Source organism: Scardinius erythrophthalmus (genome assembly GCF_964197995.2).
Source record: "Scardinius erythrophthalmus genome assembly, chromosome: 2".
Lineage (NCBI taxonomy): Eukaryota > Metazoa > Chordata > Actinopteri > Cypriniformes > Leuciscidae > Scardinius > Scardinius erythrophthalmus.
Window position 1 is genome coordinate 22,797,651 of NC_138222.1, and position 26,405 is coordinate 22,824,055.

The window sequence follows — 26,405 nt, forward strand, 5'->3', positions numbered from 1 at the left end:
GTCGAGGGAGAGGGAAGTCTGGGCATCCCTGCTTAGACTGCTGCCCCCGCGACCCGGCCCCGGATAAGCGGTAGAAGATGGATGGACACCAATCAGTTCAGTTCACCCTCAATGTCTCCATATATATACTAATAGGTGTCCACCTTTGTATGAAAGTGTCCATTTTCAGTTGGAGTTGGGCAGTCATATGTTCCATTCTATAAATAGATATAAGTTTTTCTCTCCATTGACTCATTTTGGGTGGGTGTGTTTTCATCCAATTAATTGTAATGGTTTTTCGTGCACATAATAGGAGGACATGCAGAATATATCTCTGGTCTTGACTACAAAAATCTTGGGGTATTCCTTCAAGCAAAAAATATAGGGGAGTAAAAGGCAGATCTACATGCATAATTTTCATAATCTCATCCTTAACCCCTTGCCAAAATGTAAATAATTTTGGACATTCCCAAAATATGTGTGTGTGGTCTCCTACCTTCCCACACTCCCTCCAACATTTATCTGCTTCTGGATTATCCACAAATTTTTATATCACCTGTGGTGTTCTAAAAAAACCTGATTTTTGTTTTCCAGTCAAACTTTCCAGTTATGACTGTTGATGCCCTTATGACATCCTGTGCATATGTTTACCCTAGTCTCATCCTCTATATGATCATTCATTTCAAACTCCCACTTTGTCTTTATATGGAACGTATTATCTGTTGAATCAAGCAGTAGTCTGCTGTATATGTGCGACATGTGCTTTTTATGTAATGGGTGTTGTTTGATTATAGCAATGAAATACTGTTCCACATTAGTCGGGGCTTTCTTAATTATTTCCCTTTCCTTATGATTTGTAATATAGTTTCTTATTTGTAGGTATCTGAAAAAAATCATTTGATGATAACATAAACTTCTCTTTAAGATCAGAGAAAGAGCGCAATGTACTTCCATCAAAAAGCTGGTCAATCATGGTAAGACCCTTCTCAGTCCATCTTTTAAAAATAGCATCCCACCTAGAGGGTAGAAACTCAGGGTTATCTGCTGTGGACATAGCCCTTGATATGGTTGCCACTCCTTTCAGTTTTTTCTGAACTGTTGTCCACACTCTCAGAGTTTGCTTAACCCATATATTTGTTATTTTCATCTTTTTCTGAGATTGAGGTGTCATAAAGGCTAGTATTGATAAAGGGGCATTTGGTACAGAGCTCTGTTCTATGCTAACCCATCCTGTTTCAACATCGTTGTTAATCCATGCCACTATGGATGCTAGCTGGGCAGCCCAATAATAATATCTTAAATTAGGGAGACGCAGCCCTCCTCTGTCTTTTCCTAAAGTCAATGTTTTTAATTTTATTCTGGGTCGTTTATTCTGTCATATGAACTTTGATAAGAGTTTTTCTAGCATATTAAATGTAGTTGCAGGAATCCATACTGGGAGGGATTGAAATAAAAAGAGCAATCTAGGCAAAATATTCATTCTTATTGTCTAAATCCTACCAAACAGTGAAAGTGGCAACACTTCCCACTTTAATAGATCCTTTTTAATGGTATTATTTTAATGGTAATTTATTATAATTTGCCTGATACAACGGTGAAAGTCTAGGTGTAATGGTAACTCCTAAATATTTGAATCCCTGTTTAGACCATCTAAAATATGTTCTATTGTTTAGTTCTATGGGCCAGACTCCAGTGATCATAAGTGCCTCTGATTTGGTTGAATTGATTTTGTATCCAGAAATGGATTCATATACTTCAAGGCAATCAAGGAGAGCTAGTATTGATGCAATTGGATTTTCAATGAATAATAAAATGTCATCTGCATATAAGGCAATCTTGTGACTGTTTCCCCCTGTAACGGACAAAATGTTACTTTTTGTAATTCTGTATTATTTATTTATTTGTTCTTTAAGTATTTTTGTTAAGACCCTGTTGTGATGTACTGGAGTCACGGGCAGTAACAACAGGAACAGTTAGAGGGCGCTATTGCCTGGAGGTAACTGGGTATATAAACACTCACACCATAGAGTAAGTCAGTTCGTTTGGTAGAGGGAAATCTGAGGATTGATCTTGTGCTACCTTCTTTCTCATCCAATGTCCTGTGTTGAGAACTCTTTGAGTTTCTGCTCAACTGTGAGTATGGTTTGGTTTATATTTGATGTTGTGTTTGTTTGAGATCACTGATGTTAGTTATTTGATTTCTTTCTAGAAAGGACATTTTTAGTTACCACATGTTCCTTTGTGAGCACGGACTGAATTCTAGAGACAGTGAATCCGAGAGCGGTTCACACCAGCATCAAGCCTACAGCACATGGCCTTGCACATGGTCAGCTATGTGGCGCTGAGGACAGCTCACTGAGCGTCTTCATTTCAAACGATCTTTTCTTGTATGGAGGATTATAGGATTACTATCATTGCATCGCACTCAATCTTTGCATCGCACTCAAATAACTTTGGGGATCTGGGACTCATTGCATCTTCATCATCACTTCATCAACACACACCTTATCAAAGACAAGACATACCAAGAGATAAGTTTTCTCCATCTCATTGACTCTTTATTGAAGAGACAAAGACCTCCAAGATCTCTGACTTTATTTCTATTGTCTTTTTGACACATTTATTAAGCACTGGTGAAGAAAATAAAATTGAAGCAAATGATCATTTGTTTTGTGAAGAGTTATTTTTATCAGTACATGTCAAAATTCTGTTGAACCCCCTCAGAGTAACATCTTTAAAAGAAAGGAGGTGTTACACCCCATAATCAGTTATTCCTTGTATATACTGATTACATCTTATGCTCTCGGCCAAGGGTTCAATGCTAAGTGCAAACAAAACCGGGGACATAGCATCTCCCTGTCTTGTTCCCCTCCCAAGATAAAAAAAACTCTGAGCAGTGGGCGTTCACCCTAACTCTTGATTTAGGATTATGATAAAATGTTTGTATCCATGGAACAAATGTGTCATGAAAGCCCATATGTGTCAATGTTTGTTTTAAATATGTCCAATCCAGTCTATCGAATGCATTCTCCGTGTCTAAACTAAGTATCATGGAAGGGACCTGTCTCTTTCCTGCAATCATCTGTATGTTCAGAGCTCTCCAAACATTGTCGGCACCATGACGTCCACTAACAAATCCTGTCTGGTCTGGTTTCACAAATTTTCTGATATGTTTTTGAATCCTCTCTGCTAAATAGTCCGTGAGGCGGGCAGAAAATTGGTATCAAAAAGGGCACCAATTCTATTGTTTATTTTTCAAAACAGGCATGCCCCCTGACCACAAAAATGCATGATAGCAGTGCCATGTATGTAGCTTAAGGTATGAAAATTACAAATTTTACATTTAAACTGAAAAAATATAATTATGCAAAATAAATCTCAAAATTGATAAACTGTGTTATATTGACATATCTATTGCTTTAGATCTCTTTTATGATGAAATATCACTGTGAAATTAAATAAAGTAAAATAAAATCATAATATAGGCTCTTTAGGAGAGAAAATATACAAAAAACTAAGGAAAATCTAACACAATTTTGAAATTTTATTAACACAAAATAATATTTTGTGCAAATATGGTTCAATATACCAACATTTTTAGGAAATATTTTCATGAACATCCACCTAGTTGGATATTAGCCCCAAGAAGAACTTTTAAAGAAAACTAAACCACAAGTCAAGTGTATCAAATCCTAGAGTGTACAAATGAGCAGATTTAAAAAAACCCTTAGTCACATACAGGTAACAAAGTTATTCAGTGTCTGTAACACAGGGTTTGTGATGTGAAAATATTAATGGAACAACACAATTGTTAGATTATAAAAATCTCAGTGAATCAGGCTGTTTCATGATGATTATAAAACCATCAACAGGTAACCATCATCACCTGATCTCATTTCACTTTAGCTTTCTTTGCTGCTGCAAATGTGTTTGACAAACACACTGTCACAGCGGCCAAAAAAGACAAAATATATGAGTTAAGAGCCCAACTAATGGAAACACGAATCACTGTTATGGTGACTTCAAAAGAAACACATTAGAGTTAAGCCTCTGTTAATTCTCAATAAAAACTTCTGTAGACGTCTGACAGAAATAAAGTCAGTCTGGTTAGTAATAAGTGAAGCTGGTAATGCTGTTTGTGGAGTTGTTTAATCCTCCTCTGCTGAGATCTTCACAGATTTAATGTCTTCTTTTCTCTTCAGTTGATTTCATCTAAGGCTGTGGCTGAAGTCAGTTGTAGTTCTTGTGTTACTGCTCGTCTCTTTTTCTGTTCTCTTCTTTCCCTCAGTGATTCTGCTTGTTAACAGGCTTATTAAGGCTGAGATGACTCCATATTTAATATACACAGGTTTTGTGGCTCAGATAAGGTCCAGTTCTGGTTTATTTCTTTGCTTCTGGCTGATATGTGGCATTGCTATGGCCTGCTTGTGGCCCAGATCTGGCAAACAGGAGTGGTGCGCCCAAGTGCCATCATTCCACGCTGCATGTGGGCCAGATCCGCATTCCACAAGTGCCAGATGTGGGCCGGATCTGGGCCGAAACAATGTTGCTATCTGGGTGTCATCATTATCTTAATCCCCACCAATGTCAATGTCACTTTCCATTACATCATTCTGCTCTCTCTTGTCACAATCCAGTTTGCATAGGTCTGTACACTGAAGACCATTAGCTAGACAGGTACACTTTGGAAGAGTGCATGAGCGTGTACATTTGCACGATATGAAGGCAAGTACTGCCTTTGGAGCTGCTGGGCCAATCATCCAGTCCACCTCCAGGTCGCCATTCTTAATCCACCCCTCTGGGTCCTCTTCAGTGCAATGTATTAAACACTTGTTTTAAATTTTAGGCAGTTTCTTTTGAGGAGATCTCTCTGAGCCTTATACATATTTCTGCAAGCAGTAAATTAATTTGATGTTTATTGTCTGCCTTCAGGAGTGTAATATAGTAAATGTCTGCTTGTGTGTTTCTGCATATGTGTGTGCATCTATTGTAAAGATATCTCAAGCACCAGTACATGGACAGTCAACAAATGTACAATGTGGGCAATTAGCATTCACTTCACTTGTTGTTTAGTTATCCATGGTAATTAGCATACAATGAATTGACTTGATAGATTAATCAATAATTGTATAATATATTGTTACATGGAAGCATATACTGACTGGTCTTCAGTTTAAAACAATGAGTGAAAGCTGTACACCACTATGTTTTATGCAGAACAATAATCATAATAACTATATTATTGAAACAAATTAAAGTTTTGACAATATTCCAACCTAGATATCACCATGTATAAATGTTTTGGTACCAAAAATAATGAATTAAAGAAATAACTGACTTTCGACAAATTTTGGGAGGGTCATACATAAAATTGGTGATTTTTGTACCTTAAGCTACCCACTAAGAATTGCTATCATGCATTTTTGTGGTCCAGGGACATCCCTCTGTTGAATAAAAAAGAGCAACATTGGTGCCCTCTTATGATACTAATTTCTGAAATTTGGGGGTCTGCCTCGGACTAAAAATTGAGGTTAAAATGTTTCATTCCTGGCAAAGGAGGCTTATGGGCCTATAGGCTGAACACTGAGTGGGATCTTTCCCGGCTTTATGGATAACTGTAATTACTGCCTCAGCCCATGACTTTGGAGGATCTCCCTTCTCTAATGTGTAATTATACATTCGACAGAATTGGGGTTAATTCATTTATGAAAGCTTTATAAAATTCTCCCGGGAAGCCATCTACTCCTGGCGATTTGTTATTTTTGAGTTTGCCAATACTTTTCTGTATTTCTTCCTCTGTAATGGGATTAACCATTACTTCAGACTCCTCTTTCGTCAATCTATTTAATTTAAGAGAATCCAAAAAGGTTTTAATTTTTCTTTCCTTGTTTGGCTGTTTATCCCCTAGTCTTTAAATGCATCTGCAATTTCTTTACGTTGTGATGTTATAATACCCATATTCGAATGTCTAATTTTCGGAACAACTCTACTAGATTGGGCTTTGCGTAGTTGGAACGCAAGCAGCCGACTTGCTCTATTACCAAATTCATAATATTTTCTGCTTGTATACCTGAGAGCAGCCTCTGCCTTGTAAGTTAACAGGTCATCTAGTTTCTGTCTATTTTGCTTCAATAGCTCTAGGGATTTTTTATTTCCAAAGGTTTTATGTTCACATTCTAACCTTCTTATTTCTTTCTCCAATTCCAATCATTTAAATTCCCTTTGCTTTTTTATTTTGGATGTAAGTGCAATAATCTTTCCCCTTATTACTGCTTTGGCTGCATCCCATAGCACAGAGGGTGATACAGATCCGTTATCGTTTATTTTAATGTAATCAGCCCATTGCCTCTGTATTTCCTTTTTATTTGCTTCATCATTCAGTATTGAGATATTTAGTCTCCAATATTTAAACTGTTTATGTTGCCCCAAATTTAGTTTTAAAACAACGGGGCTATAATCTGAAATAGTAATGGGCTCTATACTGCACTCCACTACTCTATGCAGCTCAGTTTTTGAAATGCAGAAAAAATCTAGTCTAGAATAGCTCCCGTATATTTGTGATATAAATGTAAAGTCTTTTTCTTTTGGGTGGAGATATCTCCAAGTGTCGACCAGCCCCAGCTCGTTCATCATCCCCAGTGCTGTATTTGTTTTGTGTGATTGACGTCTCTTTTCTGCTGGTAACCTGTCCATATATGGGTTCAAGACACAATTGAAATCCCCACCTATCACTACAATACCCTCCGCTTCATCGGCCACAAGTGAGAAAATTTTCCTAAAAAAATATGGACAGTCTTCGTTTGGAGCATAGAGATTCAAAAAAGTTATTTGAATACCCCCAATTGTTCCCACAACCATGACATATCTGCCATCTTTATCCTTAATGATTCTTTCCTCTGTAAAATAGACAGCCTTACTAATAAGGATGGCAACCCCCCTTTTTCTCCCTTTCTCCCTTTATGATCTAGAATACTCTGTTCTCCTGTTATTTCAGTGCTGCATTTTAGTCAAGGTAAGGCCATCTTCGATTCTCTGCTTATTTAGTATTTTTAACTTCACATAATTCTGTATTTTAGTTAGACGCGTTGCCACATTAAACAAACAGCCGCGAGTGAAACTTATTATTGTTGCAGTCTAATTTGCACGTAAGCCTTTGCTCCTAGCACTTTCGATTTGGCCCATTCTCGCGTCATTCACTTAATTGCCCGACCGAAACAGCATCTGTAAGAATACATATAAATTGAGGAAATTCAGATCATTCCTTCAGGACAAGCGAACAGCATACAAGAGACACGGCAAGAGCGCGCAAGTGTGTTTTTCTAGAATACTCTGTTCTCCTGTTATTTCAGTGCTGCATTTTAGTCAAGGTAAGGCCATCTTCGATTCTCTGCTTATTTAGTATTTTTAACTTCACATAATTCTGTATTTTAGTTAGACGCGTTGCCACATTAAACAAACAGCCGCGAGTGAAACTTATTATTGTTGCAGTCTAATTTGCACGTAAGCCTTTGCTCCTAGCACTTTCGATTTGGCCCATTCTCGCGTCATTCACTTAATTGCCCGACCGAAACAGCTGTACTCACTCAAGCGGTGAAAGCATTATCAGTATATCGGTGTAATTTGCGCGCTGTCGCGGAAGCGTCAGCGGAAGCGTTCAGCTCTCGTGTTCAGCCTCATCGTGTGAAGACCGACTCGGGTAAAGACCATCGACTCTTCCTGCGCGACTCCACCGAGCAAGGACACCAGAAAGGCACTTAAGCATCTCCTTCTCCCTCTTCCTTCCCTCGTTCTATCTTATTGTTCACCTTACTCAACATGTGCTTTCAACACATTCCTGTTATCTCTCGCCAACGCCCTTTCATCACTCGCAAAAGGCTGCGCAATACTGCCAATCTGCGTCCCATTCTCTCATCCTCATACACTCCTCTCTCTCTTTCCGTGGGTCTATGGAATTGTCAGTCAGCAGTCAATAAAGCTGACTTCATTCCAGCCTTTGCCTCTCATTCTACTCTTAGTATCTTGGGCTTGACTGAGACCTGGATTCGTCCAGAAGACTCAGCAACCCCCGCTGCTCTTTCTAGCAATTTCTCCTTCTCCCACTCCCCTCGCCAGTCTGGGAGAGGTGGGGGTACAGGGCTTCTCGTTTCTAACTATTGCAAATACTCCACGCTCTCTTCTCTATGCAACAACAACTCATTTGAATATCATGCTATTACACTTACAACTCCCATTAAGATCCATATTGTAGTCATTTATCGCCCCCCAGGTCAGCTGGGTAACTTTGTAGATGAGCTGGATGTGCTGCTGTCCACTTTCCCTGAGGACGGCACCCCACTTCTAGTCTTCGGTGACTTCAACATCCATCTCGAAAAGCCGCATGCAACAGACTTCATCTCTCTCCTAACCTCTTTCGATCTCAAACGACTCATCACCTCAGGTACTCACAAATCAGGCAACCAACTGGACCTGGTTTACACATGCAACTGCACCACAGAGAACATTTTGGTGAGACCCTTCCATGTTTCAGATCATTTCCTCATTACTTTCAGCCTACAACTCTCTACCCCTGCACCACCAACCCCGCCACCAGTCACTTTCAGGCAAAACCTGCGCTCACTTTCCCCCTCCCATCTTTCCTCTGCCGTGTCATCTTCTCTTCCCCCACCCTCACAATTCTCATCTCTGGATGTGAATACCGCAACGGACACCTTATGCTCCACTCTAACCTCTTCTCTAGACATTCTCTGCCCTCTCTCCTCCAGGCCAGCACGCGCTACTCCCTCCAACCCCTGGTTGTCTGAGGTTCTTCGTGAACACCGGACCAAACTCAGGGCAGCGGAGAGGAAATGGAACAAATCAAAAGATGCATCTGACCTGAGTATGTATCAATCTCTCCTCTCGTCCTTTTCTGTTGATGTTCATGTGGCAAAATCTTCTTACTTCCACAACAAGATCAACAGTTCCTCCAACACACGATCACTCTTCAAGACATTCAACTCCCTCCTCTGTCCACCCCCACCACCGCCCGCCTCCTCCCTAACTGCTGACGATTTTGCGAACTTCTTCACCAACAAAACAACAGCTATCAGCAGTCAGTTCTCAGCACCACACACACAGGAACCCAGACCGACCCCTTCCACAGCCAATATTCCTCTGTCCTCCTTTTCCTCGCTAACCGAGGAAGAAGTATCTACACTTCTCCTCTCCAGTCATCCTACCACCTGCCCTCTAGACCCCATCCCCTCACACCTTCTACAAGCCATCTCTCCCATACTTCTACCATCACTCACACACATCATCAACTCATCCCTCCATACTGGCACTTTCCCCACAGCTTTCAAGCAGGCTCGGGTTACTCCACTGCTTAAAAAAAACAACGCTAAACACATCATCTGTAGAGAATTACAGACCTATCTCTCTTCTACCATTCATTGCGAAAACACTTGAAAGAGCTGTTTTCAACCAAGTAACATCCTTCTTGTCTCTAAACAACCAGCTAGATGTCAACCAATCTGGCTTCAAGAAAGGGCATTCAACTGAGACTGCACTACTGTCAGTCACAGAAGCCCTACGGATCGCAAAAGCTGCTTCCAAATCTTCAGTCCTCATTCTCCTGGATCTGTCTGCTGCCTTCGACACAGTGAATCATCAGATCCTTATGTCCAGCCTCTCAGCACTGGGCATCACAGGAACTCCTCTCCACTGGTTCGAGTCCTATCTCACAGGTAGGTCCTTCAAGGTCGCATGGAGAGGCGAGGTATCCAGAGCACATCAGCTGACCACAGGTGTTCCTCAGGGTTCAGTTCTTGGTCCCCTCCTCTTCTCCATCTACACCACATCACTGGGACACATCATACAGGCACACGGCTTCTCCTACCACTGCTATGCTGATGACACACAGCTCCTCCTCTCGTTTCAACCAGATGATCCCACAGTAGCTGCACGGATCTCAAGCTGTCTGGCGGACATCTCCACATGGATGAAGGAACATCACCTGCAGCTCAAGCTGGCAAAGACTGAGCTTCTCGTCCTCCCTGCCAATCCGTCTCTACAGCACGACTACACCATCCAGCTAGAGTCATCATCAATCACCCCATCAAGGTCGGTCAGAAACCTTGGAGTAACGTTTGATGACCAGCTAACCTTCACAGATCACATTTCAAAGACAGCTCGATCATGCAGGTTTGCACTGCACAACATCAGGAAGATCAGGCCTTTCCTAACTGAGCATGCAACACAACTTCTCGTCCAGGCCCTGGTCATTTCTAGGCTTGACTACTGTAATGCTCTTCTGGCTGGACTTCCAGCATGTGCAACAAAACCCCTACAGTTGATCCAGAATGCTGCAGCTCGCCTTGTCTTCAACGAGCCCAAGAGGGCACACGTCACTCCACTGTTCATCTCTCTGCACTGGCTACCTCTCGCTGCTCGCATCAAGTTCAAGGCATTGACGCTTGCTTACAGATCTGTCACAGGCTCAGCTCCCTCCTACTTTCACTCACTCCTACAAGCCTACATCCCTACCAGACGCCTACGATCGGAAAACGAGCGACGCCTCGTGGTTCCATCACAGAGAGCCACAAAATCACTCTCCAGAACATTCTCATTCACAGTTCCATGCTGGTGGAACGCACTCCCCTCCCTCATCCGGAAAGCAGAATCCCTGACAACATTCAAAAGACAGCTGAAAACCCATCTCTTCCGTGAGCACTTAACCTCATAAAAAAAAAAAAAAAAAAAAAAATTCCTTTCCCTTTGAAACATCACTTATCAGGCTTATGCTACTCTGAATAATGTCTGAACTTCGTATTTTGAGCACTCCTTGCGTTGTTGTTGTTTTTGCCTCTTTTAGATGACTCGCTTATTTAGTCCTAATTTGTAAGTCGCTTTGGATAAAAGCGTCTGCTAAATGACTAAATGTAAATGTAAATGTAAATGTACCATAGGATGTGCTGAAAACCTGATCCACCCATTCTCTTTTCAACTTTAAATATTCTTTGTCTGAGAGATGCGTCTCTTGTAACATGGCAACACCACATTTGAATGTCTTGAGCTGATTTAGAATTTTTTTCCTCTTTACTGGGCTACCTATCCCCTTCACGTTGTAACTAACACACGTCAAACTTTCCATGGTTATTTGTAAAATTAAATGTTTTTTTTTTTTTTATATTGCCACTTTATATTGTCACAAACCAAAAAACAATCAGTGTGTCTATTAAAATGTACACAAAGCATCACCGCTGTCAAGGAAGAGAGAACAATGAACTTAAACATAATTTTGAACTTCGCCACATCCAACTGTTTGCACTTGACACAAAGTAGATTCGTAAAAAAAAAAAAAAACGGCAAACAGTTCCCGTTTGAAAGTGGGCAGAGAGTTGTGACTCGGTCTCTCTGGGGGAAAAAGTACACCTTGCGTGTTTGCGACCACGCCATTTAAATGGTTCCCTTGAGGAGGTCGCAGCCCAAAGGGCAAGTGTCATCCACTCAATAAGTGTTATTACTTCCGCATTTATTGCAAAAACCATCCAAATCAACCAGTCCTAGTGTTGCCACGACATAAATGTCTATCACCATACGGTTTCTGATATAGTCCTCCCGTTAACAAATTATATTTCTCACCTCACGTTCACTAGTCACGATGAAGGGAAGGAAGAAGAAAAATAAAAACAAAATTATCTTGCTTGTATTTGTTCATGGAAACAGAACTAAATGATCTGCTCCGAGAAGAAAGCTTTAACATCCACGTCTGACATCGTTGCTTGATTAATCCTGCGACGACCTCCTCTCCGTGTCTGCCACATGGTTTTTGACAGCTCCATCTCCAGTGCGTCGCATTCCCCCATTTGTGTCTTGATACCGAGCTCTTGTAGTGTTGGCAGAGCATCCACCAATGTAGAGAAAGTTTTGTCACCGGTGGTCAGGCTGATCTTCAACTGTGCAGGATAGAAGCTCCGTGCAGTAATGTCCTTCTTCTTGAGTTGTCTAATCACGTCACGCACCTGAGCTCTTTTTCTCTGCAGATCCGGAGAGTAGTCATTATCGAAATAAATTCGTCTGTTATTATACATGACTTGTTTTTGTACCCAGGCCTGACGCAGAATCGCTTCTTTCAACGAGAAATCCGTGAATTTTACAACTATTGATCTGGGTGGTTCCGTTTCTTTTGGCTTGGAAGCCAGTGCTCTGTGAGCCCTTTCAATTTTTATGTCCCCATTGGGAAGAGAGTTTAGAGTTGAAGCGAGTAATTCTTTTATGAACTCAATTGGATTCTTCCCATCCTCGCTGTTTTCGGGCACTTGGTATATTCTCAAATTATTTCGTCTCAGCCTGTTTTGCAGATCATCGCACCTGGCAGATAGTTCCACCTCTCGTTGCAGCAGGTATCGAATCGCCCTCCCGTGATGCATCACTGAGTCCTCGCTGTTGCTAATACGTTCTTCGGCCTCTATGATCCGCATTCCAGCTTTGTTATCTGACCTTTCACCTTTTCGACCGATGTTTCTAATCTCGTCAGCAACTCCTTCGTGCCGATGAGCCCCTGCTGATTTTCCTTTCGCATTTGTTTAAGTTCACCAACTAATTCCACCATGGTTACCTCGGAGGAGTCGGAACTAGCCCGCGTCTGAATAGGGCTCGGAGACTTTTTCCTTTCGTCTTTTTTCTCTCAAATTATCATGTTTTGCCCCAGATTTGGCATGTCTGCTAGATGAACTCATCTTTAGGATGCAAGATGTATTTTATTTGCCGGGTTAAATTTGTTACTTTAGTTGGTTTTAACAATAAATTCGCGGAGACCACATTCTCCGATATCTATTCAATCATTGCGTCACCGGAAGTCCCAAAAATAGCATTTAAACGAAAGGGCAAAAAACAAAGAAAGTGAAAACATCAAAATTTACTTACAAAACACAAACCTTTAAATCAGTCTGGGAAGATATTTAAGATCCAAGGAATGATTTCCTGTAAGACTTGCCTTTGCTGACTTTGCTACATTGGCAAAACTAGCACACAGCTTAAAATCCATATCTCTGAACATCAAAGTGCCATCAGGCCTCATGACCCTATGGAATCCAGTAGCAAAATATTTTTTTTAAGTTGAGACATTTGGATTCCACAAGTCTGTATATTGGCATAGAAGCAGAAAAATTGCCTTGAAGAGGGTGTGAAATTAACAATTTGGCTCTCTTACGAGAGGTTCTCTCGTACTGCGTAATATCTTAAGCTATGGGGAAATCTCTTTTCCACGAGATATTGAAGCCAAAAATTATCCTTAATTTTGAAATAATGTAAAACGCGTTGCGGCAGCATGCAGGCATAGGCAAGACGGCACGCGTGCCTATTGGCTGCCCTACGGCAACTGCAGCAGCCTATCGAGAGAGGCCCCCTGGGGGCGCTTTGCGCCCACTGCGTCACGTCCCGCCGAAACTCACGTGGCCTGGGCCTATAAATATAGCTCGATAGGCTGATTTCACTGATTTTTCATCTCTTCAGCGAAGCTCACGCATCGCTGGATCCGGAGAGAAAGAAGCTGCGCCGTCTGAGAAAGCTCTTCAGCGGGACGAGCCACTGCACCTGAAGCCGCTGGCCGCGCTGCCTTCAGTCGCCGTTCCTGCTGCCCTATCCGGCGTTATATCCTTTTCTCTGCTACTGTGTTTTGTGTGTGTGTGTGTGTGTGTGTGTGTGTGTGTGTGTGTGTGTTCGCCGCCGCGACACACACTCTCATTGCACTAAAAGAGCCGGGCGTCTTTTTCAAGATGCCCCTTTCCTGTGGCTCGTGTCGAGCCCCACTCAGAGACGGGGATCGCCACGTGATCTGCGTTTCCTGCCTGGGTGAGGATCACGCAGCTCTCGCGCTCGCTGACGGCGGCTGCCCTCACTGCGAGCTACTGCCTACGGTGACTCTGAGGACTCGCCTGGCATCCTTCTCTGAGACTGCACCTCCGCCCGCAGCGGTACCGCGCCGTAAAAAGCGCAGTGCTCAACGGGTTCCGGAACCTCCCCCAACCCGCAAAAGCTTGCCAGTTCGCCCGCCTGCTTCACCCGCTTCGCTAGAGTCTCTTCCTGATGGACAGCGGCCGCCGTCTGCCGCCGCTTCCGTCGTGGATATCGACCAAGAAGCCACGTCTGTTGGGGATGATACCTGCTCTCCCTCTGTTCGAGCCGCGCAAACTGCGCCGCTCACAAGGGAGGTCAGGAGCGGACGGTCACGGGGCTAGTTTTCTTTACGTTATAAGAAAGCTACCCCGCCCTTGCGCCCCATTCACGCGTCACTCACCGGCGAAAGGAGAAGAGAAAGTGTTTTAGTCCCGCCGAGGCCCGGACTAACCGCCATTTCTCACACATTTCTCAGTCCCCTCTTAAGTTCAGGCGACTGTAAATATCAATATTGCAGCAAACGAGCCTGTTATAATACACGCACGCCTGCAAACAAACGCTGAAGCAAAACATGATGACGCTCTCTCTTCTCTTCCTGCTCTCTCTCCCTTTGCTCGGGCCGCGGAAACTGCGCCATTCGCAAGGGATGTCAGAAACGGACAGTCACTGGGCTAGTTTTTCTTTACGTTACAAGAAAGCTACCCCACCCTCGCGCCCCATTCGCGTGCGTCGCCGAGGAAAGAGAGTGTTTTTAGTCCCGCAGAGGCCGGACCAACCTCCATTTCTCACACATTTCTCAGTCCCCTCTGAAGTTCAGGCGACTGGAAATGTCAATATTGCAGTAAACAAGACTGTTATAATACATGCACGCCTGCAAACAAACGGCGTCACAAGACATGTTGACACTCTCTTATATGCTCGCGCTAACTGCAAGCTTATGTGTTTCCCCCTGTGGCTCAGTGGCGGAATCTTAGGCTTTCGCGCCAGAGACCTGTGTTCGAATCCCGGGTCTGCCGGCAGATAAAATTATGCCGTCAAAGCTTTCGCTCTGTCAGTCCCCTTAAAAAAGGCGACTGCAGATGTGTATTTTGCAGCCAACGAGCGCGTTGTACAACCCGCTCACCTGCACCCAAACATCGTTTCTAAAAAACGAGGCCTCAAAGTCTTCCTAGCCCCCCTAGGAAAGCGACGGTGTTCAAGTCCCGCTGCGGCCAGACTTCCACCAAAACTTCCCGCTCGTTCAGTTCCAGAAAATGCGACTGTTCCAGTGTATTTAGCAGAAAACAAGCCGGTACTACAGCCCGTTTGCCTGCACACAAACGCCGTCTTTACAGCGACCCAGATAAACCTCATAAAGAGTGTATTTTCTGGTATTCTGGCCACGGCCGATGGTGTTATGAGTGTAGTAAAAATGCCCACAGCCAAGTGCTCATTCGTACACACAAGCACAGCCCGCCACACAGGGCTCGCAAACATAAAATCGGCTCATGACGATTGTGCATTAAACGTAGTGAATGTGCCAACGACCCAGTGCCCACAAACACTACACACTGCATGTCTCACGGTTTCTGTAAAAACAAAAGCAACGCACATACAGTCAGCTCAAGCAGACGGTGTTTTCAGTGTAGTAAATGTGCCCGCTGTCCCGCGCCCACATTCACTCACAGACATGACAAGCCCCACGGGGCTCGCCCCGCTCGCTCTCTCTCAGCAAGCCGCAGTAGGAGAGTCGAGCGCAGGCAGGTTGCACGCTAGGATCAGCGCGCCCCCCGCCTCGAACGCTGCAAGCACGGCATCTATGTTACAGCATACCGAAGCTCTCCGGCCGCCACTATGTCACGGCCAGAGCCCAGATCTCATTCAACCCCTAGCTATTCATGCAAATGCGTGGGCAAAGCTTCCCGGGGTATCAGAATGGGTGCTGAACATTATAAAAAGAGGTTATAGTTCGCTCGACGCCCCCGCCGTTGCGCGGCGCGAATCGAAACTACGGTAGAAAAGGAAGTAGCACATCTACTTCGAACCGAAATTGCGAAACTGTTGAGCAAAGGGGCCATAGAGCCTTTATCTCAAGCTCAGAGCGAAGGGGGTCTGTACAGCAGATATTTTCTGGTACCGAAAAAAGACGGGGGTCTCAGACCCATTCTAGATCTAAGACAGCTGAACAAAGCGCTTTCGAAACGCCGGTTCAGAATGCTCACAACCAGGAAAATCCTTGCGCAAATTCGCCAAGGGGACTGGTTTATGTCAATAGATCTGAAGGACGCGTATTTCCAAATACAAATAGCGTCACGTCACAGGCGATTTTTGAGATTCGCCTTCGAGGGCCAGGCATATCAATACACAGTCCTACCGTTTGGCCTGTCCCTAGCACCCCGTACATTCACGATGTGCATGGACGCGGCGCTCGCACCCCTGAAACTTCGGGGAATGCGAATTTTGAACTACTTGGACGATTGACTGGTTCTAGCTCAGTCACACTCAGAGCTCATAGAACACAGGACCATATTACTCGAACTTCTCGAGAATCTGGGTCTCAAAGTCAATTGGGCGAAAAGTTCACTGTCCCCCAGTCAGAGAATATCTTTTCTGGGCACAGAACTGGACTCGCTGTCTATGACAGCACAGCTTTCGCCGCAGCGCAGACTGGATATTCAGCGCATGACGGAAACTATAGTCCCGCTCAGAAAGTTTCAAAGGATGCTGGGTCTCATGGCCTCAGCATCATCAGTACTCCAGTTGGGTCTGTTTCGCATGCGCCCACTGCAGTTCTGGCTAAAAGCGCGAGTACCGCGCAGAGCGTGGACCTCCGGTCTTTCTCGCCTCAAGGTCGATCAGAAATGCGTCTCAGCTCTGAAACCTTGGAGAGTGATCGACTGGTACCATTCAGGTGTAAGCCTGGGGACTTCCTCGCATGTGAAGGTGGTGTCTACAGATGCCTCCACCTCGGGATGGGGAGCGCTGCTCGAGGGCAGACCGTTCTTCGGCCAGTGGTCAGAACAGGAAAAGCTTCTACACATAAACTGCTTGGAAATGATGGCAGTCGACAACGCGCTGAGGCGCTTTTGTCCCCAGATAAAAGGACACCACGTCTTGGTCCGTTCGGACAACGTGTCAGTGGTGGCCTATATAAATCGCTAAAAGGGTATCAGGTCCCGAAACCTTTACAGGCTGACGGAGCGCCTCTTGGTCTGGGCTCAGCACAATCTGCGCTCGTTGAGAGCAGCGCACGTGCCTGGCCACCTGAATGTGGGACCAGACAGACTGTCCAGGAACAATGTTCCAGCAGACAGTCCAGCTGCTGTGGGAGACATTCAGGCAGAGCGGAAGTAGACCTGTTTGCGTCTCAGGAAAACGCTCACTGTCCGGAGTTTTTCTCCAAGAGCAGGGATGCGCTGGCCAGCGCTGGCCCCGCTGCCCGCTTTATGCTTTTCCCCCCGTCACACTCCTACCTCAGGAATTAGAGCGGATCAGGGAAAACGGATGCTCAGTGCTACTAGTGGCTCCGTTCTGGAAGAACCAGGCTTGGTTCCCGGTTCTGATGCAGCTGACAAGCACTGCCCCATGGCCGATACCAGTGAGGAGGGACCTCCTCTCTCAGGCCAAGGGCTCGATCTGGCATCCTCGCCCGGAGCTTTGGTCATCAACGGGTACCCGCTAACCTCCCGGTGGGAGTGTTAAACACGATCATGCAGGCTAGGGCCCCCTTTACGAGACGGCTCTATTCGTCAAAATGGTCTGTGTTCTCTAGCTGGTGCACAGCCCGTGGCATATCACCCCTAAATTGTAGGGTGACGGAGGTTCTCTCCTTCCTGCAAGAGCCACTGGATAAGGGCAGAACCCCATCCACGCTCAAGGTTTACGGGGCGGCCATAGCAGCGTTTACTAAACCGACGCTTGGCCAGTCACTTGGAAGGAACGATCTGGTCATTCGCTTCCTTAGAGGAGCTAAGAGGTTAAATCCTCCCAGACCTCCCTCAGTTCCCATGTGGGACCTTTCTACGGTCTTGGAAGCCATGAAAGGTGCCCCATTCGAGCCAATCCAATCAATAGATATCAAACACTTGTCTTTCAAGACAGTGTTTCTTCTGGCTCTCGCTTCAGTAAAGCGTATAGGAGACTTATAAGCGCTCTCAGTGAGCGCAACATGTATGGAGTTTGGGCCAAATGACTCGAAAGTCATACTCAAACCGAGGCACAGGTACGTCCCTAAATCCCTCAACACACCGTTTAGGGCTCAGGTGATTTCCCTGTCGGCCCTGCCGGTCTCTAATGAGGAGAAGGACGCGAGCTTCCTTTGCCCGGTCAGGGCATTAAGGGCTTATGTGTCTCGCTCGACTGTCTTCAGACAGACAGAGCAGCTCTTTGTCTCGTTCAACGGACGTTCTAAGGGACTAGCCGTGTTGAAACAGAGCCTATCCAGATGGATAGTTGATGCTAAAGCGCTGGCTTACGCTTCTAAGGGCCTGCAGTGCCCGTTAGGTGTCAGAGCGCACTACACAAGAGGCATGGTCTCGTCATGGGCTTGGTCTAGTGGGATTGCCTTGCAAGATATCTGTATGGCGGCAGGCTGGGCCTCCCCGTCTACATTTATAAGGTTTTATAACCTAGAGGTTCCCGCCTTGCAGGCTAAGCTGCTTTCGGTCTAATAGATCAGTATTGTCTGCCCCGATGCTATCAGCCCAGAATACTGAAACTGCTTGAGCGATGCTCGCTGATCGATCATGCAACTCTATGGGCAGTGTGTAAGACCCATAATATTCATCAGTCCAGGCCGAGTTTTTTCGCCCTGGCTGTGTGGAACACTATCAATATAATTGCTCCTTATAGGATGCTATTTATTACAGGAATGATGCTATTCTAGCCCCTCTTCCTGGACTCTCTGCGAGTCCCTGATGACCATGTACTATATGAGCCCCGGGCACTTGCCCTTGGGACTTTGGTATTGGATCTCAGCATGCACGGCGTTTTACATTGTGTTCCCCATAGCGTAAGATATTACGCAGTACGAGAGAACCTCTCGTAAGAGAACGTACTCGGTTACTAACGTAACCTCGGTTCTCTCTAGAAGAGGGAACGAGTACTGCGTATCTTTGCCGTGCCTGCAACATGCTCTGGTTCGCTTCGGCGATGAGAAATCAGTGAAATCAGCCTTTCGAGCTATATTTATAGGCCCAGGCCATGTGAGTTTCGGCGGGATGTGATGCAGTGGGCGCGAAGCGCCCCCATTGGATCTGATGTCACGGGGGCCTATCTCAATAGGCTGCTGCTGTTGCCGCAGGGCAGCCAATAGGCACACAAGCCGTCTTGCCTATGCCTGCATGCTGCCGCAACGCATTTTACATTATTTCAAAATTAAGGATAAATTTTTACTTCAATATCTCGCGGAAAAGATATTTCCCCATAGCGTAAGATATTACGCAGTACTCGTTCCCTCTTCTAGAGAGAACCGAGGTTACGTTAGTAACCGAGTACGTTTTAAAGCATGAAACTTACTGTACACTTTGGACACAGTATAACCTAATGGTCTTAATTAACAGTTTGATATTTGCTCTTCTCTTTAATAATTTATTATGGCTTTTTTGTGATATTCTGTTCAGGTGCAGTAAGATTTCAGTAAGTTGTTTATTGCAACTGCCATAGTAACATCCAACTCAGTCACTTGCATTTATCAATATTTTTGCACGTTATTCATTCAGTAGTTGTTAGTTACTCTTGTCTATCCTTTTGTTAATCCCGTGTGATAATTTAAGAGGCTCTACAAGTTAACAATATCTCACAAATCCTTCAGATTGGTAAGATGACGAACTTCCTCCAATTTATATAACTCTAATTCAGTCAACAATCTTCCATGATTGTTCTTTATTTTAAAGGAGAAATTCCTTTGCTGGTGCCCAGTAAATGAGGGAGGACACTATCACACTCACCTTAAGTTACGTGTGACCAAAAACTCAATATTAATATTGATACTAAATATTAATATTAATATTTAAGACCATAAATCACTACAACCATATACAGAAACGCATTGCAAATAGCAAAGACCACACTGGAAATGTTTCAAGGGGACCTCAACATGTGACGAACCTGGCTGGGACATGCTTATTGTTCAATGTCTACTCGTCAGTGGTGTTGTTGATGACCCCGAAAGCTGATATTTTTTTTGAGATCCTGATTGTATGTTCGTTGTGAGTATTTGCAGAGCGTTTCAGTACTTGGTTGCATTGTGAGTATTTGCAGCACATGTATTGTCTTAATTTTCTTAATTTGCTGGTGTTTTTTCGATTTGCATGTGTCTTCTTCAGTTGCAGCGCATTGAGCTCTCTCGGTCACCACACATATTGCTCGAAACGTCACTTTTGTTGAGAACATGCAATGATTTTTTTATGTTTATTTATGGAGCTTTGGTGTGCCAACCTTTTCCCATTTTGTTTCTGTTTCATTTTTGTATATTTTTTGTGTGATTGAGCACCCTTAATGAGCTTTTTGCCTGCAGGATGTGTGCACTTTTGTCTAATTCCATTTTTCACATGTGCACAAAGTCATCTTACCGAAGAACCGAGAAAACTCGAGCCATCTTTCCAATGGCACGGATCTTGTTTCGGATTACCTCCTTGCGTGCAGAAGCTGTGGCACCTGTGTGACACACACACACACACACACACACACATACATATATATATATATATGTCAGTGTTACATAACAGTATACAAACAAAAACAAACATGCTTGAAGAGTCCCTTACAAACATGCTTGAAGAGCAGAGGTGTCAAGTAACGAAGTACAAATACTTCGTTACCTTACTTAAGTAGAAATTTGGGGTATCTATACTTTACTGGAGTAATTATTTTTCAGACGACTTTTTACTTCTACTCCTTACATTTTGCCGTAATTATCTGTACTTTCTACTCCTTACATTTTAAAATTAGCCTCCTTACTCCTATTTAATTTCGGCTTGTCGTCGTAAAAAAAAAATTGGCCAATTACACAAACGGTTTAGACCTGACTCCCGCCTCCTGAATACACATCGCTAAACTGATTGGCGTTGTGGTGTCTTTCTAACTTGTGAGAGGCTGTAGTCACATTTGTTTGTGCGCAGCGCCAAAAGTCCTCCGAAGGAAACCTAGATGCGGTAAGCGAGGGAGAAATCGGGGCAAATCGCGTCAGGTAAGCGAGGGAGAAATCGGTGCAAATCGTGTCAGGTAAGCGAGGTAGAAATCGAGGCAAATCGCGTCAAATATTGATTAAGAGAGAGAGAGAGAGAGAGAGAGAGTGAGAGAGAGAGAGAGAGAGAGAGAGAGAGAGAGAGAGAGAGATTTTTTCCTTACATTACTTTTACTTTTATACTTTAAGTAGTTTTGAAATAATTATTTTTTATACTTTTACTTGAGTAAAAAGCTTGAGTTGATACTTCAACTTCTACAGAAGTCTTTTTAAACCCTAGTATCTATACTTCTACCTGAGTAATGAATGTGAATACTTTTGACACCTCTGTTGAAGAGTCACTTCATTAAAACACAAGCAGCAACTTAATCTCCAAACCTCACAATTTCAAATGTTCACAAGCCATAATTACATCCTGTCTTTAATGTCCAGAAAGACAAATTAATACATTGGGTGAACACTTCCTTTGGACTATAATTACCCATACTGTTGACTGCAGGGGAAACTCAGTTGGCAGAACGTGCTGTTTCAGCACACTAAGGGCAGATCAATAGAGATCCTCACAGTGGCCCACATCTCAGGGCTGAAATGCATGCTAAGCATTCTGTTAGCCTGCTATCGATCCTTACAGTCATGGATATGGATATGGTTAGGTTAATCATAGTGCCATTCTATACAGATGCTAAAGAGAAGAACCTTGTTGTTTTTAATTGAGAATCTACCTAGTACGTCAAGGTAAGATTATAGACAACAGTGTGATGAGAAAAAAACAATACAAGGGAGTGTCTTGCATACGAACAGGTTGCAGCACAGAGATTTTTGAGTGTTTGAATGAATGTTATATTTCTTTAAGCTTTGGTGATACAGCGGCCCTAAAATGTAGTCAACTGTCAAAACTATCTCACTTTTAAGTGTGGATTCTGTGTCAAAATTAGGAGTTACGTCCTTCAAAAAATGACTTTTGATTTGTGAGGTCAATTCACTTTAGATTTTTAGATAGTTTCGAAATTTTAAGCAAGGGTTACAGCCCCTGATCACATAATGATCAGAAAGACATCTTAGACTGCTTACGACAAATGTAAACTTTATTGTGTTGAGTTAAAAAGAGTTCCACTCTTTAGAGCCCCACATTCTGTTACATACTGCTAAGCTCTGTCCAGCTTTTTTGTACATAAGAACTTATACAAAGGACCCCTAGGAACCATGGTCGACCACACTAGTTACTGAGTAGTTGTTTTTTTAAAGTATGTAATTTTGCACATCACTAGTTTAAATACATTTTGGGATCACTGTATTCATACAGAGGTGGAAAACATGGAAAATGGCAAAAAAAAAAAAAAAAAATGGTAGGGAATGATGACAATGTGATGTGAATTGGTATAAGAGATATAAAAGATGAAGGCACTGTTGAGGTTCTGAGAACTGCAAAACAATTTATAAGGTTCACATTCTTTTATACTCACATCAGTGTGTTCTAATTTCAGAAAAATGTTAGTGGTCTGCCTGATTGCATACTCACCCCACTTAGTAAACAAAATTCTTGTCTTTTCAAACAGTACAGAGTTCACACGCAACAAGCAATGGCCTTTTAATAGTTTGAAAAACAATGCCAACTACTCATCCAGTTCATGGTGACCAGGGTGCATGAAACATAAGAATTAGTACCTATGGATATTATAAGTAGGTTCATTAGTGATTTTTTGGTGTTAGCTTAATCAACCAACTAGAAAAAGGTACAAACAAGAGGCATGACACCGCATTGGATTGTGGGAGGTTGTACCTTTCTTGGGCCCATATATTAGCTGTCCTTCTCAAGATACACCCCCAGAAGAAACAGAAAAAGAACAGAAGAATGATCAATGAATGACTGAGGAATGACAGGGAGAGAAAGAGAGAGAAAAGTGGCAAAAAAGCGCATCCATCAAAGAAATAAAAGAGAAGAAATGCTTTAAAGAACTCTGAAAAAAGAGAAAGAGATTCATTAGATGAAGCAACAGAAGTAATATTTGAAAAGGAAAGAGATGGACAAAATGAGTGAGAAAAAGAAAAGACAAAAGATAAACAAAATAAAGATTATTAAATGGATATATATAAAAAAAAAACTGTCGGAGAGAGTGATAGTGTAGCATCAGAGCATGATGAGATGTTAGTGTTTATAAGTTTGTGCTCTACCAAAGCTTGAACTCCTTAAATATTTCTGGTCAATCGTTTATTTGTCATCTGACAGTTTATGTTTATTTGGAATGACAATTAATTGCATTTTTTTCTTACCTCTGTTTACATCCTGCTTTCGGGTGAAGTCCAAAGTAGTCGATTGCCGAGTTCACGCGCATAGGTTTAGTACCTATGATCACGCGCGTGAACTCGGCAATCGACTACTTTGGACTTCACCCGAAAGCAGGATGTAAACAGAGGTATTTGCGCTGGCTTAAATAACATCATTTTTATACATTTCTTTCACATCTACTGCAGTCAGATTCACTCGTGTTCACTCTGAAGGAATCACTCACATTTTCTGTGCACTTGTAATGACACATCAAGGATGTCATTACATTACACGATTTTTGTCGTTGTTCTCTGTATTGACAGCACTCCAAATGTACAAAAAAATGAGCTCAATGTTAAAATTGACCGGAGTTCTCCTTTAAAGTTAGAGCTTATTTAGAGAAATCAGCCAGATGGCTTAGTGCAGGTGCTAATGGATCCTATGATGTATCTCGTAAATTACCTCACTAATAAAGCTCAGTATGGTACCAAACTTATACAGTAGTACAAATAGGTTCCGTACTCATAAAACGAGGCATTGGAAAGTTTGTAAGTACATCAGGAGTTAAATTAAATAACACATTTTTTCTGACGGCTCATGCTACTGCTAACCCGGACGTCGACGTCACTTCAGTGGTTTGGGAAAAGCGATGCATAAGGATGTAGTGTAACGACGACCAGTTCCAGGAATACACAAATATTTTGTTGGTAGTACCAGTTTGCAACAATTATTAGTTAACACTATGTTGTTAACACTTCGGAAAAAATAATAATTTGTTGTTACATTACATCATTATACATCGCTTTCTGCCAGGACTTTTACGTGCTTTTCCCAAACCACTGAAGTGACGTCGACGTCCGGGTTAGCAATAGCATGGGCCGTCAGGCAAGTGTTATTTAAATTAACTCCTGATGTACTTACAAACTTACCAATGCCTCGTTTTATAAATACAGAACTTATTTGTACTACTGTATAGGTTTGGTACCATTCTGGGCATTATTAGTGGGGTAATTTACGAGATACATCATACATCATACATTAGCGCCTGCACTAAGCCATCCGGCTGATTTCTCTAAATAAGCTATAACTTTAATAATGTTCAACCAAGGGAAAAAAGGCTTCTGGGGGGGTGTTTGGCTCGAGGTCATGGTGCAAAGGACCCTAGGTTGATTTTACTCCGAACCATGCAAAGGACCCTAGGTTGATTTTACTCCGAACCATCCCTTTAAAGGTACTGTATGTCATTTTTGTATGCAATATGTTTGCTGAGATCTAGGAAACGTTGCGTCTTCTCATTCCGGCAACCCGAGTGTGCACTGAATCTGAGGAGGGCGCGGTAGAAACAACTCTCCAAAATTTTGAATTTGGACTTCGTATCCATTTTAACCACTAGCTGTCAATATTACATACTGCACCTTTAAAATTTGACATAAAAGCTGTTAGGAACAGAAAGGTGCTCCATATGGTGCATTTCATACTGATGTGTATAAGTAAGTCTATTAATGTCTAACATTTTGTTGGATGCTTTGCACAGGATTTAAACATCAGCTAGCTACTGACTGTCATTTAGCAGACACTTTTCCCTGAAAGTAAATACTTCTCTCCAACATGGAGATCATAAAAGAATCAGGTCCCTTTGAGTGGTAAGACCAGTAGCATCTAAATAACTTAAGGGCAAAAGGTTCAGTAATATTCCAGATTTATTTAGAAGGAATAGATAGAGGGCACCCCCTTGTGAACCCAACCATGCACTTTATTTTCAAACTTCTTGTAATGTTATACAGAAACAGGACGATGCATGTGCTTGCTTTGCGTATGACTGAATTTCTTACCATCTATCTCTTCATCAGTGGTCAGCTCATCATTGGAGCAGATGCTCAAGACATTTACCAGCATCTCAGTCACTACGGGAACAGGAAAAATAGAGAGTTAGTCTGCTGCACTTATTGAGGATTTTATGCCACATAAAATCTGTTGAAGGCAAATGGTTTACCTTTCTCCCCAACGAAGGGCAAAGACCAAGTGAAGACATCCATGAAGTTAGGCAGCCAGTAAGGATGAGGAGAACAGTTAAACTGTCGAATGTTCATGACATTATTCTCATATTTCAGCACAGCAGCTGTATAAGGAAGAGAGGTACAAAAAAAAGAGAATACATAAAGAGAGAGTATCGGAAAGTGGTGTAAATGATACAGCTGGATTCTGCCAAAAGCTACATCAGATCTCAACGCTGTCTCAGATGTACAACAGACTCCCTCCCTCCCTCCCTCCCTCCCTCCCTCACTCACTCACTCACTCACTCACTCACTCTTAAATGCCAAAAAAACTATAATGGATGTGGAACTCCATCTTCAAAACATATTTTGAGGTTGAAAGATTTTTCTAGAACTACCAAAAACAAAGGAATTTGAATCTCTTAAAATAATGAAAACAGTACCATCAAGCACAAGCTATTATCATCAATGCTTCAAGGTACAACCACACTATGTTTTTAAGGGGAAATACTATAAAGATCTCCACATATCATTTGACAAACCAGAATATGAATTTTACTTTTAGCTCCTATGTCATGTATTTTTAATGGAAACTTCCTGGAGATAGCTAACTCCATGTGATCAATCCTGTCGATGTGGTCGATGTGGCGACCAATGTGCGCATGTCCTAGATCAGTCGAAAGTTGACACCACACATTACAACTCACGGAGGGGGACTTTCCTGTCCCATCATCTTAGTGGTGTTTGAGAATAGCAGGTCGTCAAACATGGAGTGGCAAGCAGGTGCCAATCAAATGTCAAATACCAGACATGAAAGACCTGAAGATACAGTACGCTGAACATAAACACGCCTTAAATGTCACTCACAGTCCACGGCCCATACATCTTAGCGGGATATGAATTATCAGATAATGCAACATTGCTAGTAATTACATAAAATATGATCTTTCCTCAGTCTATAATTAGGTGATGGTCCACACCATAAATGCCTCTGAAAAGCTGACCTTAAAGTCCACCCAGACTGCAGAGGTTGTGCCTGACAGAGTGAAAGAAACACCTAACTTCCCTCCAAACAACACAAACTTTAAAAACGAATATGTTTCCATGGAATAAACTAGAAGGG

The 26,405-nt window shown here is 42.9% G+C and overlaps 1 protein-coding gene across 4 annotated transcripts in view; it reads right to left on the minus strand.

The window, feature by feature from the left end:
• The window catches only part of LOC308706940 (protein phosphatase 3 catalytic subunit alpha), a 277,717-nt gene that overhangs the window by 11,949 nt on the left and 239,363 nt on the right, over positions 1–26,405 (minus strand). For 2 of the 4 annotated variants that reach the window (XM_081392866.1, XM_081392864.1), the window contains exons 9-12: positions 25,282–25,407; positions 25,121–25,192; positions 22,803–22,829; positions 20,409–20,493 (exon numbers count right to left, since the gene is read on the minus strand). In XM_081392866.1, coding sequence (XP_081248992.1) covers positions 20,409–20,493; positions 22,803–22,829; positions 25,121–25,192; positions 25,282–25,407 — 310 coding nt within the window. The remainder of the gene's footprint in view (positions 1–20,408; positions 20,494–22,802; positions 22,830–25,120; positions 25,193–25,281; positions 25,408–26,405) is intronic. The other 2 variants (XM_081392867.1, XM_081392865.1) reach the window with 1 other exon arrangement.